Raw genomic sequence first — 14,453 nt, forward strand, 5'->3', positions numbered from 1 at the left:
ATATATTATACATATAAATTCAACATTTTACATTCATAATTGCATTTATACAGTACTTTCTAATTATAAAATAAGAGTTATTATTATAATGCATATGTAACATGTAGAAAAAATATAATTGATTTTTATTTATTTTCAATACCAGAAGATTATAAAATCAATAAGTATTCTGTATAAAAAAGAAAGAAAAAAGGATAAAAAATTTGGGAAGATGAATATTAAAATGTAATTAAGTAAATTTTTCATTTTTACAACATAAAAGATTAAGCATATCTTCCCTACTTTTTCTAGAATTATAATATTTGTATATAAAATCTTTCTTTTATGGATACTGAATATTTTAAAAATATTGAAAATTTTTCAAATCATTAAAATATAACCAATATTTGTTTGTAGACAAATCTTCTAAAAACCTTTGTATATTAATTACATTTATTCGATGTAATTTATGTCTTTTAATTGTCACAAATTATGAAATAAATTTATAGTATACAAATTGCATATAATGTCTTATTTTTAATCCTAATAGTTTATTTTATTGTTTATTTTATTGAAATAAAAAAATATATATTTTTTTTAATATTGAGATTAATCATATTAAAAATGCAATATCTTCAAAATTTGATAACAAAAAAATATATATGGAAAAATCAATAAATATTTATCAAATAATTATTTAAAATAAATATATATATTCATTAAACATTAGCTAAAGATTAGTTACGCATCAATTATATAATTACCAATCGAAATGATAAAATTAAATAAATTGCAAATTTATTCAGAAATAATAACATTAACTTTAATCTTAATATCTTAAATAATCTTTGACATTTGACCGTAATTATAAATTATCGCTAATATAGAAATTATAAATTAACCGATTAATGATGATTGATAATGATACATAATATTATGAATCTCAATGTGACTTTACATTACAATTGATAAATGTATTATATATTTTTGTTCAATATTAATATATCAAAAAGAGAAATAATAAAAATATATATAATAATAATATATAATAATATATATATAATGCAAACTAAAATATTAAATATTATTATTTGTAAATTATTTATATGATTTATATTATTATATATAATTATGAACTTATCATTTCTATGTTTGATATTCAATATTATGAATTGTTTCTTTAAGTATTACGTACTTTTACTCGAATCCATGTTCTTTTAGGAGTAACGATTAAACCTGATTGTTTATCATTAAGTCCTGTCGGTTCACCTTCCACAAACGAGAAATTGAAATTCTGCATTAATACTGCGAATACCTCAAACATATGATATCTTGAATAAGTTTCAGCCGCACAAACCCTACGTCCTAATATATAGAGAAAAAAATTTTATCAATAATATTTAATTTATCGTATATTATTAAAATTCATCTAGAATTATTTACCAAATCCAAATGGAAAAGTGAAATCTTTACACAATTCGTTATTTTCATTAAGAAATCTTTCAGGTCTAAAATTTTCGGGATCACCCCATAAATCAGGATCAGTATTTAGCGCTGCTAAATTCGTGACAACTAATGTATCTTTAGGAATATCGTAATCACAGAGAGTAGTTTTTTTTAAAGTTTTATGAAATACGCTAAATGGTGTCAATGTTTCGCATCTGAGTGATTCGCGTATTGTTGCTTCAGTATATGGTAAACTAAAAGATTTTTAATCTTAAAACGAATTCTTTTTTTCTATATTATTAATAGAACTTATGTCATACCTCTTTCTATCATTCCATGTAACAAGTCTTCCAGTTCCAACTACTTTATCTATTTCTTCTTGTATATTTTTCATTACTCTTGGATGATGCATTACAAACTTGATTGCATGTACAAGAGCACTTGGTAATGCAGATGTAGCTGGGAACATGAAATCGACAAGAGTCATAATAAATTGTTTCTCAGAGAAAGTAGACGTTATATTATTCTTTTCTTTTAAAATTTTTAAATATCGATCAATGAAACCTCTATCGCAATCATCTAAGTCTTTTCTGTTGTCTATATACTCCTATAATAATGGAATTTTAACAATTATTTAATATATGAAAGTAAAATAAATTAAAAATATATATAAATACCTTAACAAAATTGATCATTCGATAAGTTCCTTTTATTGCATTTGTATATCCAAACATGTTTCCGAAATATTTCAAGAACCAAAATTGGAAAAGTGCTCCTCCACTAGTATCAAGTGCTTTTTGAAACATCATAGAAGATTCACAAAAATATATCAATTTATGATATTTTGAACGATCATATCTTTCACCAAACATTATATTCAATATAACGTTTGTAACATATGGATATAGGATATCCGGAAAACATGCATATCCATTTTTTAAAAATTTCTAATGAATTTATTTCTTATTATTAATTTATTTTTTTATTTTTATTATTAAAATCATTGAATAATTATTTTATAATTTTGAAATAATTTTCATTAAAAATACCTTTTCTTCATCGTTAATGGGGCCTTCTTTTAACATATCAACTAAAATTGCTATTTCTTCCATCACATTGGTTTCAAATATTTCGTGTCTTCTACCAAATCCAAAATCTCTCATATGTCGGAGAGCAAATCTTCTTTGCTCATGCCATAATGTACCTTCAGTAAAAAAGATACCTGAAATTTTTAATTGAAAATATCAAATGCATTAATTTTCCTATTCTTATTTGATATTTATTTGATATCTAATTTTTTTCATGAGAAAATACCTAACGATTCTTTAAATGTTCTTTCAAGAATTTCTACGTTGATCGCTCTTCCATCAAATTCTTGTTTTGTTAATATTTCTTTAATACTTTTATAATCGTTCGCGATGATAGTTTTATAACTACCGAAATAGCATGTAACAATTTTAGATTGTAATTTATTTACATAATATATGACACCGTTAGAAGGATATTCATAATCATGCCATAATAAATGCCAATAAGATCCTATTATTGGCAATCGTGGAAGGCCTATTATATTAATAAAATATTTAAATTAATATTTAAATATTATATTAAAAAAAATAAATAAATAAAAAGATAAAAACGAAATCAAATTTTCAGAATTTGTAATTATTAATAAGTTATGAATTAAATCACAATTATCTTATATATAATATAATAAAACTTACATGGTGGTGTATTGGATGATACATGAATGACAGATTTATAAATTTTATATATTATTAATAAGAGAAATATTATAATTAAAAAAGATATCATTTTCTTGCAAATATGAAGCACGACTTGATGATTATATTTATGACTTATTTTAAAGTTTTACAGATTATTATATATCACAGATAAAAAAAATTTTCATTATATGTGTTATTATCATTATAACTATGTATTATCATTATAAGTATGTATATGAAAGTTTATCTTTATTTTTTTGCTACTATTATTTTTATTATGAATTATTATTATTTATTCATTTATTATAACAATTATTTATTATAACAATTCTTTCTGAGAAAATGATTAAAATAAGTTTCATTGCAAATGAAACATCTTAATATTTAATTATTTTTTTTTAGATTTACAAATAGGAGTGAGTGTGTTACATACAGTGAGTGTGTTAAATATTCAAATACAATAAATTTCAATAAAAATTTATATAACTTCAACATTATATAATTAATAAAATTAATATAATATAAATTAAAATTATAATTAATAAAATTTCAATAAACAAATAATATGTACATATTCTTAGAAATTTATTAAATATGTGATCTAAATATAATTTAAACATAAAAAAAAAAGGAGTATGAAATGTACCGTTTATAATTATGAAAATCTGAATAATTTTAAAAAATAAATTCTACTGAAAAATAAAAAAAATAAGAAATTAATAAATGTAATAATTTTTCAATTAATTAAAACATTTATATGTTTAATTATTCTCTTTTGAAAAAACTGTTTATGTTAAAAATACATAATATTTAAAAAATTTATATTAATAAATTATGTTTATAATAGATTAAGATACGCATTAAGATACTATAAAATTTTTTTTGTATTTAAATCTAGTAATTATATAATAAATTCTGTTATATTATTATATAATAAATTTTATTATATTATATAATCTGTTATTTATTTATCGTAATTTTCCGTACAAAGTTGAATGTAGTTTGACCTAAATAATTTTATTATTCATTATCTCGATATTTTTTTATAATTTAATAAGTTTTTTTTTATCATTTGTAATCAAAATAAGAAAATAAAAATAATAAAATAAGAAAATAATAAATAAAAATATATGTAAAATTAGTAAATATATAAAATTTTAATCAAATTATCTTTATATATTAATAATCTTTTGAATGAAAGTGATATTTGATGTGATATTATATACATATTTAACATTATATCAATATCAGAATATTGAATATTATCATAAGTTTATTAATATATTAACAATTGATTTTACCATATTAATAATCAAATATGTATTTTATTTCTTTATTTATCTAATTTAATAATTTTCTTTTAATTTTTCACAAAATTTTTTATTAGGTATAAGAATAGACTAACAAAAATATTTCTAACAAAAATTTCTATTTTATAATACAAAGTATCATACATTTATATTTCTTAAATCGCAACATAAAATATCTAAGTACAATTTATTATATTTTACCATTACTATTCTACGAAACTACAAAAAATAATATTTTCTTTTGTTAAATAATATAGCCCATGATTTATTTTATATTCTAAAACAGATGTTTATATTTATATATTTATATATAGTTTATTCACTGAAAATACTTAATATCACCTAAACATACTACTTGTAGACTATTTTTAATAACTGAACGCATTCGATCATCATTCATAACTGCACAACCTATATTTGGAGATAATTTATATAATAAACAAATACAGTCCTCTAAATTCTGCATTATTTCTTTATCAAATACTGGAGTTTTTGTTAAATCAAAATGCAGTTTTAAAAAGGCAGTATATAATGGTACACAATGAGCTGCCACTCGAAGATGAAACATCAAAAGAAAAGTTTTTGCAGTCTGAAAAGTTATATTCAATTTATATTATAAAAATAATAAAAGAATAATAAATTATAAAATATAAAAATGTTTACTTCTAATGTTGCTTTTAATGTTTTTAAATCTGTATGATGTTCACAATATTCAGAAAGTATTCTTGTTAATCTTTCACACCACTTGGCACAACCAATATTAGTTAAAAGTTGAGGTAAACTCAGCATATATACATGTCTCAATTCTATATTTTGTTCAAATTCCATATTATCTAATAGAACAGCTAAAATATCATCTCGCTTTGTCCACTATAACAATATATAGCATTAAAAGATTTATGCTTAAATTAATACTTATGCCAATTTTATAAACTTACTTCAAATACATTTAATGTATTGTCCCAATGTTCAATAGTAGCTAATAAACTTGTTAAGCATACATATATTAAAATTATATATTTGGGTTCTCTTTGATGCGATAAGCATTCCAAAGCATGAAAAATTACTTCTGCATATCCAGTATCAATCAATCCTTTTTTCTGAATATCCAAATTTAAAAATATTAATATACATCATTGAATAATTTAAATTTATATAATACAGAATCTCACCAAATGAGAATGTTGAATAATTTGATGTAAACATTCAAGACCTATTACAATATTTTCTGGCACATAATCATCAACAATTATTAAAGCTGTTGGAAGCACATCACTAATATGATTATATAAACCTGGTTTCTATTAGAAAAAAATATTAATTTTAATATATCATAAGATTACATTTATTTAATCTTAATGATTTTAATTTACAAACCTCAATTTGATATAAAATCCATTTATAACATGCTACGGATGCTGGATAAAGTTTCCAACTATCTTTCAATAACTTAGGCCTTATTGTTAATAATAATACTGTAAAATTATCTTGCTCCATTAAAAATTCTGAAATGCTTTGATATTTATATAATTCTAAGATTTCGCTAATCAATTCTTTAGAAATAGACACAGATTCTACAGTGTTCCAAACATTTTTTTCATGATGTTCTCCAATGAGTAATAATAAATTGATAGTAAAAGTCTTTATCACTGATGCATTTAAATTTATTTGCAAGTGTCCAACATTACGATTATAAATGATATGCTGAAGCATAGATCTGATATTTTGCAAATTTTTGTCTATAATTTGTTTATATTCTTTGAAGTCTTTTTCTTCGCATGGTCGATTAGCACCGATAGTTTTTTCAGGAACATAACTTTTTTGGACAATATTACTGCATCCTATCCATAAGTTTTCCTCAGAAAATTCGCTTGAGATTTTTAGAGCTTCTAATTCTTCCAAAAGATTATTCATTTTAAAAATATTTGTCGAAGAGTTTGATAAAAGATAACGATTTTCTTGCGCATCAACTTTTTCGTAACGATTTATTAGTTTCGTATGTGCACATAGAAAGTATCATTTTCCGGATCGTCACGACAATTAAGTAAGTATTTCAATTGGATTTGATACCTTTAATTTATGAAATAGTTGTCGACTTTTTTACGAACTTGCTTTCGAACGATCTGAACATTCAACACAAAGCAATATACTACTTGTTATCGAGTATCGAGTCGAACATATAATATTTTGACAAAAATCTTTAATTATATATCATAATGTTAATATTAAATATATTAATTATAACGAATATTTCTTCTACTGACTTACCTTTGTAAATTTACAATGTAATTACTATATTTTGTAATATCGTTCGATATCTCGAAAAAATGATCGATACGAATCTCATAAAATCTCGAAGTACCTGTCATCTTTAGTTTCTTCCAACAATCTGTCATTAAGAGTTAGTTTTCTTTTTCGTATAATCTTTCTTTTTCTGTTTAATATAATTTTTGTATAAGTGTATAGTTTATCGTATTTATATTTTAAAATAAACAACACTTTTGTTGAATTACGTAAAAATTTTAATAAACGCTGTCCAATAGTGTTTCGGTACATTATTCGCTTATACCGAGCGTCGTATCACGTAACATAAATCGTTATTTATTTTAATCTGTTTCGGAGATTTTTGGTAATTATGAATTAAAGAAGGTGTAATAGCTGATAGTTACGACATGGCTGAGTACCGTTAGTTCATTTTCTATTTTGTTTAAATCATTTCTCGTATCAATGTTTCATTTTTCATGATTAGTCTTAAAATTTGTTTCTCCTCCATTTTGCTTCTTATATATGGGACACCGCCCTTCAATCAATTATTAATATAATAATTTCTCATTTCTTTATTAAAAGAACGTAAACTTAAATTTCAGTAATTTTAAATGTTATTTTTTATATTTACAAAAAATTTTTTATGAGTTTCTTATATTCAATTACATAACCTTATTCTTTAAGGTTGAAACAAATTTTTATGGTTCATATGGTTTCGTGTTTTATTTCATGTAAATTTAGTCAATGCGAATAATATTTATAAAATCATTTTTAAAGTATAATGGTTTTTCAGTGTACTCCAGAATGTCATCTATATTAAAACATAAAATGAAATTTATAAATTTTTAAAGATATTACTCTGGTTCTCTTAAGGATCCGGTTCTTATTGTGTATCATCAGGAGTAGGCAGTGATTCTGAAGTGATGGCAGAGTTAGCAGCATTTCTTGGTCAAGAAATTCCTGAAGGAAGAAGTAATCTAGCTGATAATCATATAAATCTTGAACGGGTTGCTGATTATTGCGAAGCAAATTATTTTCAAGCAGAAAACAAGAGAATAGCTTTAGAAGAAACCAAAAATTTTACCACTCAATCATTGGCTAGTGTAGCCTATCAAATAAATACCCTTGCCTATAATTTTTTACAATTATTGGATTTACAAACATCCCAACTTGCTGAAATGGAAAGCCAAATGAACCATATTGCTCAAACAGTTATGATACACAAAGAAAAAGTAGCTAGAAGAGAAATTGGAGTTTTAACCGCCAATAAAATTACAGTACGTCAATATAAAATTATTGCACCAGCAAATCCTGAGAAACCAATTAAATATGTGAGGAAAAGTATAGATTATACAATTTTGGATGATATTGGACATGGAGTACGTAGTAGTGGTACTCCAAGAAGTAAACAACGTGGAGGAAGTCAAGGCAGTGTTCAAAGTTTAGGTGCAGCTTCCACGGGTTCTGGATTAGGTGCTACTATAGTAGGACCAGCTCCTACTACTAAACCACCCACTCCTCCTCAGACAGTAAGAACTGGTAAATAAAAAAATGCAATATATCTTTATCTATGTTTTAAAATAATTTTCCAGTTGTTTAATATATAAATTTTTTGTTTTTTCTTTAGGAACATTGAGCAAAGGGTCACGAGAATACAGAACACCACCTGCAGTTGCTCCACCTCAAGTTCCTAGTCATTATGCTCCTAATTATCCACTGGGTCATCCAAGAAGAGAACGTGGTCCTGGTTATAGTACTTTACCTTTGCATGCTCATACCACATCTCATTCAACTCACAATACCAATCATAATGCACATACAACAAATACTGTATCTCAACATACTTCACCACCTCAAGTAGGAACAGTTCATCCATTGCAAAGTCATCCACAAACACCACCACCAGCACCACCTAGTGTAACAGCAGGATATGTTCAAGAACAACACAATAATATGCCTCGTAAGTATTTTTTTTTCGATTTAGATTCACTTTTAAATAAATAAAAAGCAAAGAATAAAGATTGATTTTTGTTTCTAGCCCCACCTTCACCATTAGTCGGTATAACTGGTAATACATTAGATTTTACCAGTTATCATACATTGTCGGAAAGATTAAATCATCAAGTTAGTCGAAGTAGTGGCGCTAGTAGCCCACCATTACCACCGCCTCCACCACCGGAGCAAGAAGAACATCCGCAATTTGGTAGACCTACGCAATCTAGCAGTGCTATTATGCCTATTGTACCAGATGAGGAAGATTTACCTGGTTGGGTTCCAAAAAATTATATCGAAAAAGGTACGTCGTGATATTTTTTTTAAACATAGTAAATATAAATATTAATATTAAAATATAATAATATATTATCATTTTAGTTGTTGCAATTTATGATTATTATGCTGACAAGGAGGATGAATTAAGCTTCCAGGAAAGCTCTGTAATTTATGTATTGAAAAAGAATGACGATGGGTGGTGGGAAGGAGTCATGGATGGCATAACGGGTTTATTCCCCGGAAATTATGTAGAACCTTGTGTTTAATGCATTTTCTAATATTGATATATCAAATTAGATATCAATTTAGATATATCAAAATCGTGAATAACGACTATTCACAAAAGACTGCAAATTTTAGAGATATATTTGATTCTCTAATTTTAATATATTATTTAGTATTAATAGTCGTAAATATATATATACTAACATGTATTTGAATGATGTAAGAATGCAAAATGGTGCAACAAAATATGGTATGGAATACGATATAGAGATATAAATTACAGATTCTTCCAAAAATCTCAAATATGCAAATTTTCTAAAAATCAAACTAATCACAGTTTGTATCAATATAAGAAAGTGTATTTTTTGGTAAATAGTGCTCCCTTTAATGAGTATTATTTTATTTCAATTTCGATAGATCATATTTATATATAAGTATGCATGAAAATATGTCATTATTATTCTGCTATATAATCAATTAGTTGTTAATTGTATGTATATATCTTAGATGTAATCAATGCGACATTAATAATAAGCTAATCAATAATCAAAATATCAAACGTCCTATTGTCGTAACAAGAATCTTTACGCTTTATATCGAAGGTAATTTTTCATAAATTTGTCTTTTATAAATTGTTTAATGAATTTATTTTAATATTTTAATGGTTAATATTGTATTCATCTCAGGATTTTATTTCACATAAAATAAAGTGAACAAAAGAAATTTTCTTTCTGTTTTTTTTTTTTTTTTTTTTTTTAAAACAAAAAATTTTTTAAAACCAAATATTTTAAAAAAAAAATTTTTTTTTTAAAATATTTGGTTTTAAAAAATTTTTTGTTTTAAAAAAAAAAAAAAAAAAATTTTTTTTTTAAAATATTTGGTTTTAAAAAATTTTTTGTTTTAAAAAAAAAAAAAAAAAAATTTTTTTTTTAAAATATTTGGTTTTAAAAAATTTTTTGTTTTAAAAAAAAAAAAAAAAAAATTTTTTTTTTTTTTTTTTTTTTTTTTTTTTTTTTAATAGATCAATATATTCATAATCCAATTAATTAATAAGTAACGATTTCATTTAATCCGATAGTACTGATATAAGTAATTTTTACAATCTGTACGATATTAATTAATATATTATTAAAAGATAAGTATATATTTCATAATTAATTAAACAATGCTTTTATTATCTATTTTCCATTTTTTCCTTGTTATATTTTAATTATTCTTTTATATATATATATGAACTAAAATGCTTTCACAAAAATTTTATTTTCGCATGGATTATATATTTTGAAAATATCATAGATAAAAGATCATAAATAAATGAAATATAATATAACATATATATAATAAAAAATCGCAGAATTTTTATTTGCCATTAAAAAAACATAATAAAATGTAAGAAAAGCGATTAAAATAAATGAAAAAATTATAATAAAATTTTCAATTGGCGTTCCTCGATAAATTACAGTTATTTATATTTATAAATTTTAAAAGTTCTTGATTCTTCGAAATTTTATAAGTTACTTTTAATAAATAACCGTATTTTTGTTTTAGATTAATTATTTCACAATTTATTTATTATAAATAAAACACAAATTTATGACTTTTTATAAAATTAATTAACTTTCAATTTTATTATATTAATATTACTATTTATATTATGTAACAATTTATATTAAACTGGATGAAGTAAATTTGTTAAAACTCTAGAATTTTTCTATAACTATTATTTTCTTTGATTTTTTTTCACATTAAAATATCTAGAATTTACAACTATTTATTAAATATATATATCAAAAAATTTTTTTGATATATATTTTATGATATAATTTGTTTTGTAATCAATGCTTGCTTAAATTATTTATTAAATGTTGGGAATATTTTTCTCTCATTATACATATATTGAATAAATAATGTAATTCCTCGCTCTTTTAAACCAGAAATGATTCTTATGAGATACAGTTTCGCGGAGTTAGATACGTGAATTCTTACAAGGCGAAAGATTCGTTTTTCAAGTACTTTGTAGAGAGAAAATAGGGAAGAAGAACCGTTTTACGAGAACATGTTCCGTATCTAGGTGAATTTTTCTATTTTCACTGCGTACGTATGAAAACAGGGCACAGCTTTGAAAGTGGTGCACCAAGCTATCCCCGTATATCATGTCTAAAAGAGGTCGTGTGAAAATAAGACTGTAACTAAAAGGGAAAAAAGAAACATTATTTTTTGTTATTATTCATTCTTAAAATATAAAGCAATCCAGACTCGCTCGATATCGCGTTTCTTTTCGATTTGAAATTTCAATATAAAGAATCTTCCGAAAATATAAAATAAAAAATAATGTATAACTATAATTTCGCTCAGATATGTTTTTTTCTTTTTTTTTTCTTGCATTTATTTTTATCTCGTTATATATATTTAAATATATATTTTAAATATTTATATATTTTATATATTTATATATTTTAAATCTCGTTAAAAAAAATATGGTACTTAAATCAAAATTGTAATTTTATTTAAAAGATAGAAAATTAAATAAATAGCATGTAAAATAATCTCAAAACGTATTGACAGTACAATTATTTTATCAATTCCATCAAATATGTATCGATAAATTTATAGAAAACTGTGGACGATTGCGCTCGTCAGATACCCAGAAAAGCATAGAATTCATTCGATATCGAAGTTGCGCAGCGTACTTTATCAAGCTTCTTGGCGACTGGATAAATCTAAGGAGACGGAGTTGGCTCACGTACCAGCTATCTGATCTAATTCTCCAGATTGATTATCCCCCGGGTATGGCCAGACAGCTCAGACCCATCTTCGCCTCGCTTGTAACAGAAACCGCTTCATTTGATTAATACCATTTTCCGCGGACCAACCGCGACCATCTTCCCAACCCCGATATCTCCCTTTCTATCTCCACCTGTCATTCCGTTCCTTCTTTCAACGAATCTTAAAATATTCGTCTTTTATCTCGCAGCCAGCGTTTCGCTTCACCGCGAATCTCCCTTTATATTATAAACGAACAATCTCTCTTCCCTTTTCGTCTTAGAGATGAATTGGACCCGGTTAATTGATATCGACTTAATTCGATTTTGGGAACACGGTTACAAAGTAAGGAGGGGGGAGGAGGGCAAAGTTTCACGGTTAAATTACAATTTAATCAAAGCGAATTAACGTATCTAACTTATGCACTTCCTTGCACAATACACGTACGATTCTCAACGGAGAATGAAAATATATCGTTCCATTATTGCAAACATAGTCTTACACGGAGGCGAGCATTCCTTCTAAAAATTTAATATCACGGCGATAACGCGGAAAACCGTTCGAAAAGGAGATGGTCAAACTCGCGTTCCCTTAGTCCACAAAAGTCGGCGGATTTTATATCCGCTGCCCAGGGCGTGAAACGTCGCCTTTTTATTGGTAACCTTCCCCCCAACGTGACTGCAATAACACGCGAAGGTCGGCGAAGGGATCGGGAATATTTGCAGAGTATATCGAGGGAAGGTGACCGGGATATGTCTACCAAGAAAACGGGATTAATATTCGCCGTGGCTTTTGACTTGTCGATCTGAAGAGGAAATGTGTCACCAGCCGATATCTCTGTGGTTAGGTATGTTGAAAGACTGTACGAGATTCGTGTGTGGTTCGCCGCTATATGGCGAACTGAACTTCTGGTTCCGTCATCAGTCTTAGTTCAACTTGCCGCCATTGTTTCCAGATGTTTCCTTATCTGTACGAAGAGAGTGAATAATTTAAATGCGAATTTACCCCGAATAATCGTGCTTTTTGAAGTTTCATCCGAAAGGATGTATCTTGATATGATAGGTTAAAAGTTGGATAACAAAGCTAAAAATTATCCAAACCATTCGACAAATTAGCAAAGAAACGATCTTTCGAATTGAGAGATTAGTTAAATTTGGAGAATAGGAGAGATTTGAATTATTTTATTTACGTTTAAATTTTGCGATGATTGCGATGACATATGCGAGAGAATTTTTTTTGATCTATCTAAATTGATCAATGATAAACGACACGTAATTACGGTACGAGTTGAATTTAATATAACTTCTGAATCGTAGGTGTGTAGTTATCACCAAGAATCATTCATCAATCTTCTGGAAACAGTTCGTGTATGAAGTAGACAGTATCTAGATGCAATTAGCAAGCTACTTCTCCTAATGCCTGTTTCATATCTCGAAACTTTGGCCATAATTGAAGTCTAACGAGATTTACAGCACACGGAGGAGGAGATGAGTTAAAATTAGTACGAGCGTATAACGTTTCGTAGTTTCTTCTACGTATGTTCTCCTGTTTCTTTAAATTTTATTGTTGTTTCACGTGTAAATCAATTGCTGTATTTACGCACATTTCAAATTCTTTATTTTAAAGATACTGTCGAATAAGTATTTCTATCACGAAAAATCTTGACGAATTTTTATTCTTTATCGATTTCATTTAATATAATCTCACGTATTTGCAACTATTCCTCGAGAAACATCAAAAATACCATTAATTTAACTACGTTATTTAAATAATCGTTCCAAAGATGTACTACGTATTCAATTGTTTTTCTTTTTTTTTTTATTTTCAACAAGATGAACGCTACAAATTCCTCGAGCATCTTTCTTACGTTTCTTTATAGCAGGAAACATTTAGCGAAGGTGTTCGCGAGTCATTAATATTCATGTATTTTAAACAATCTTTCGACGTTTTGCATCTCCATCTTCATTCTTTCTTCTTGTAGTAAGAAAATCGGAATATTCAAACGATAAAGATTCCTCCTATCTACGATTCTAAATATAAATACACATTTATCTCGAATCATACATTTTTGTTTCGAATAAATATAAATACAATGTTTAAAAGATAACGAGACTCTTTGCAAGAAGATGCCTCGAACGAAGAAAGGTCCTCAATTTTGCCACGAATTTTCCGCAATTTCATCCGGGCGTATCGTCGGAAGACAAGATGATCCAAGTGGGAGCCACGTTGCTTTCCATAATGTATGCATTATGGTCCATCCTAATTTGACGGAGAATATCCCGACGACATGAATTTGCGTTACGCACAACGTGTATATCGTGGTTTCGAGTGGTTGGAAGGGGAATTACGAGGGGTTCAAGGATAAACCACGGGGGCATACTAGTCCTCCCCGTTTGGAGCAGGGGTTAAGAGGCTAAACCAGATTTCATTGCGATATTGCCTTTGGGAGATCGTGTACCGATGAGAA

At 26.0% G+C, this 14,453-nt stretch overlaps 3 protein-coding genes across 10 annotated transcripts; 1 reads left to right on the forward strand and 2 right to left on the reverse strand.

Annotated features, from left to right (window-relative positions):
• Window positions 1–1,096: 1,096 nt before the first annotated feature.
• On the reverse strand, window positions 1,097–3,285 carry LOC102678902 (probable cytochrome P450 304a1). The gene is made up of 7 exons (XM_006616967.2): window positions 3,150–3,285; window positions 2,740–2,988; window positions 2,475–2,647; window positions 2,103–2,372; window positions 1,746–2,032; window positions 1,423–1,679; window positions 1,097–1,344 (listed from the first exon to the last, which is right to left on the reverse strand). The coding sequence occupies exons 1-7, from the start codon at window positions 3,238–3,240 to the stop codon at window positions 1,160–1,162; spliced, it is 1,512 nt and encodes a 503-aa protein (XP_006617030.1). The 5' UTR covers window positions 3,241–3,285; the 3' UTR covers window positions 1,097–1,159.
• A 1,283-nt stretch (window positions 3,286–4,568) lies between these two features.
• Window positions 4,569–6,862, reverse strand: LOC102679663 (TELO2-interacting protein 2-like). 2 transcript variants are annotated; one of them, XM_006616976.2, is made up of 6 exons: window positions 6,731–6,862; window positions 5,840–6,585; window positions 5,635–5,763; window positions 5,401–5,562; window positions 5,126–5,332; window positions 4,569–5,051 (listed from the first exon to the last, which is right to left on the reverse strand). In XM_006616976.2, exons 2-6 carry the CDS (start codon window positions 6,374–6,376, stop codon window positions 4,782–4,784), a joined length of 1,305 nt encoding a protein of 434 aa, XP_006617039.1. In that variant the 5' UTR covers window positions 6,377–6,585; window positions 6,731–6,862; the 3' UTR covers window positions 4,569–4,781. The 2 variants fall into 2 exon arrangements, with proteins under 2 accessions (XP_006617039.1, XP_006617038.1); XM_006616975.2 differs by lacking the exon at window positions 6,731–6,862 and having other exon boundaries at window positions 5,840–6,723.
• Window positions 6,801–9,951, forward strand: LOC102679022 (abl interactor 2). Of its 7 annotated transcripts, none has more exons than XM_006616973.2 (5): window positions 6,801–6,863; window positions 7,601–8,266; window positions 8,355–8,687; window positions 8,766–9,023; window positions 9,101–9,951. In XM_006616973.2, the coding sequence occupies exons 2-5, from the start codon at window positions 7,651–7,653 to the stop codon at window positions 9,262–9,264; spliced, it is 1,371 nt and encodes a 456-aa protein (XP_006617036.1). In that variant the 5' UTR covers window positions 6,801–6,863; window positions 7,601–7,650; the 3' UTR covers window positions 9,265–9,951. The 7 variants fall into 7 exon arrangements, with proteins under 7 accessions (XP_006617036.1, XP_006617031.1, XP_006617034.1 ...); XM_006616968.2 differs by having other exon boundaries at window positions 6,807–7,147; XM_006616971.2 differs by having other exon boundaries at window positions 6,831–7,147; window positions 7,579–8,266; window positions 9,101–9,950.
• The last annotated feature ends 4,502 nt before the right edge of the window (window positions 9,952–14,453 follow it).

The sequence above is a fragment of the Apis dorsata genome, unplaced genomic scaffold (assembly GCF_000469605.1).
Source record: "Apis dorsata unplaced genomic scaffold, Apis dorsata 1.3 scaffold_291, whole genome shotgun sequence".
Classification (NCBI taxonomy): domain Eukaryota; kingdom Metazoa; phylum Arthropoda; class Insecta; order Hymenoptera; family Apidae; genus Apis; species Apis dorsata.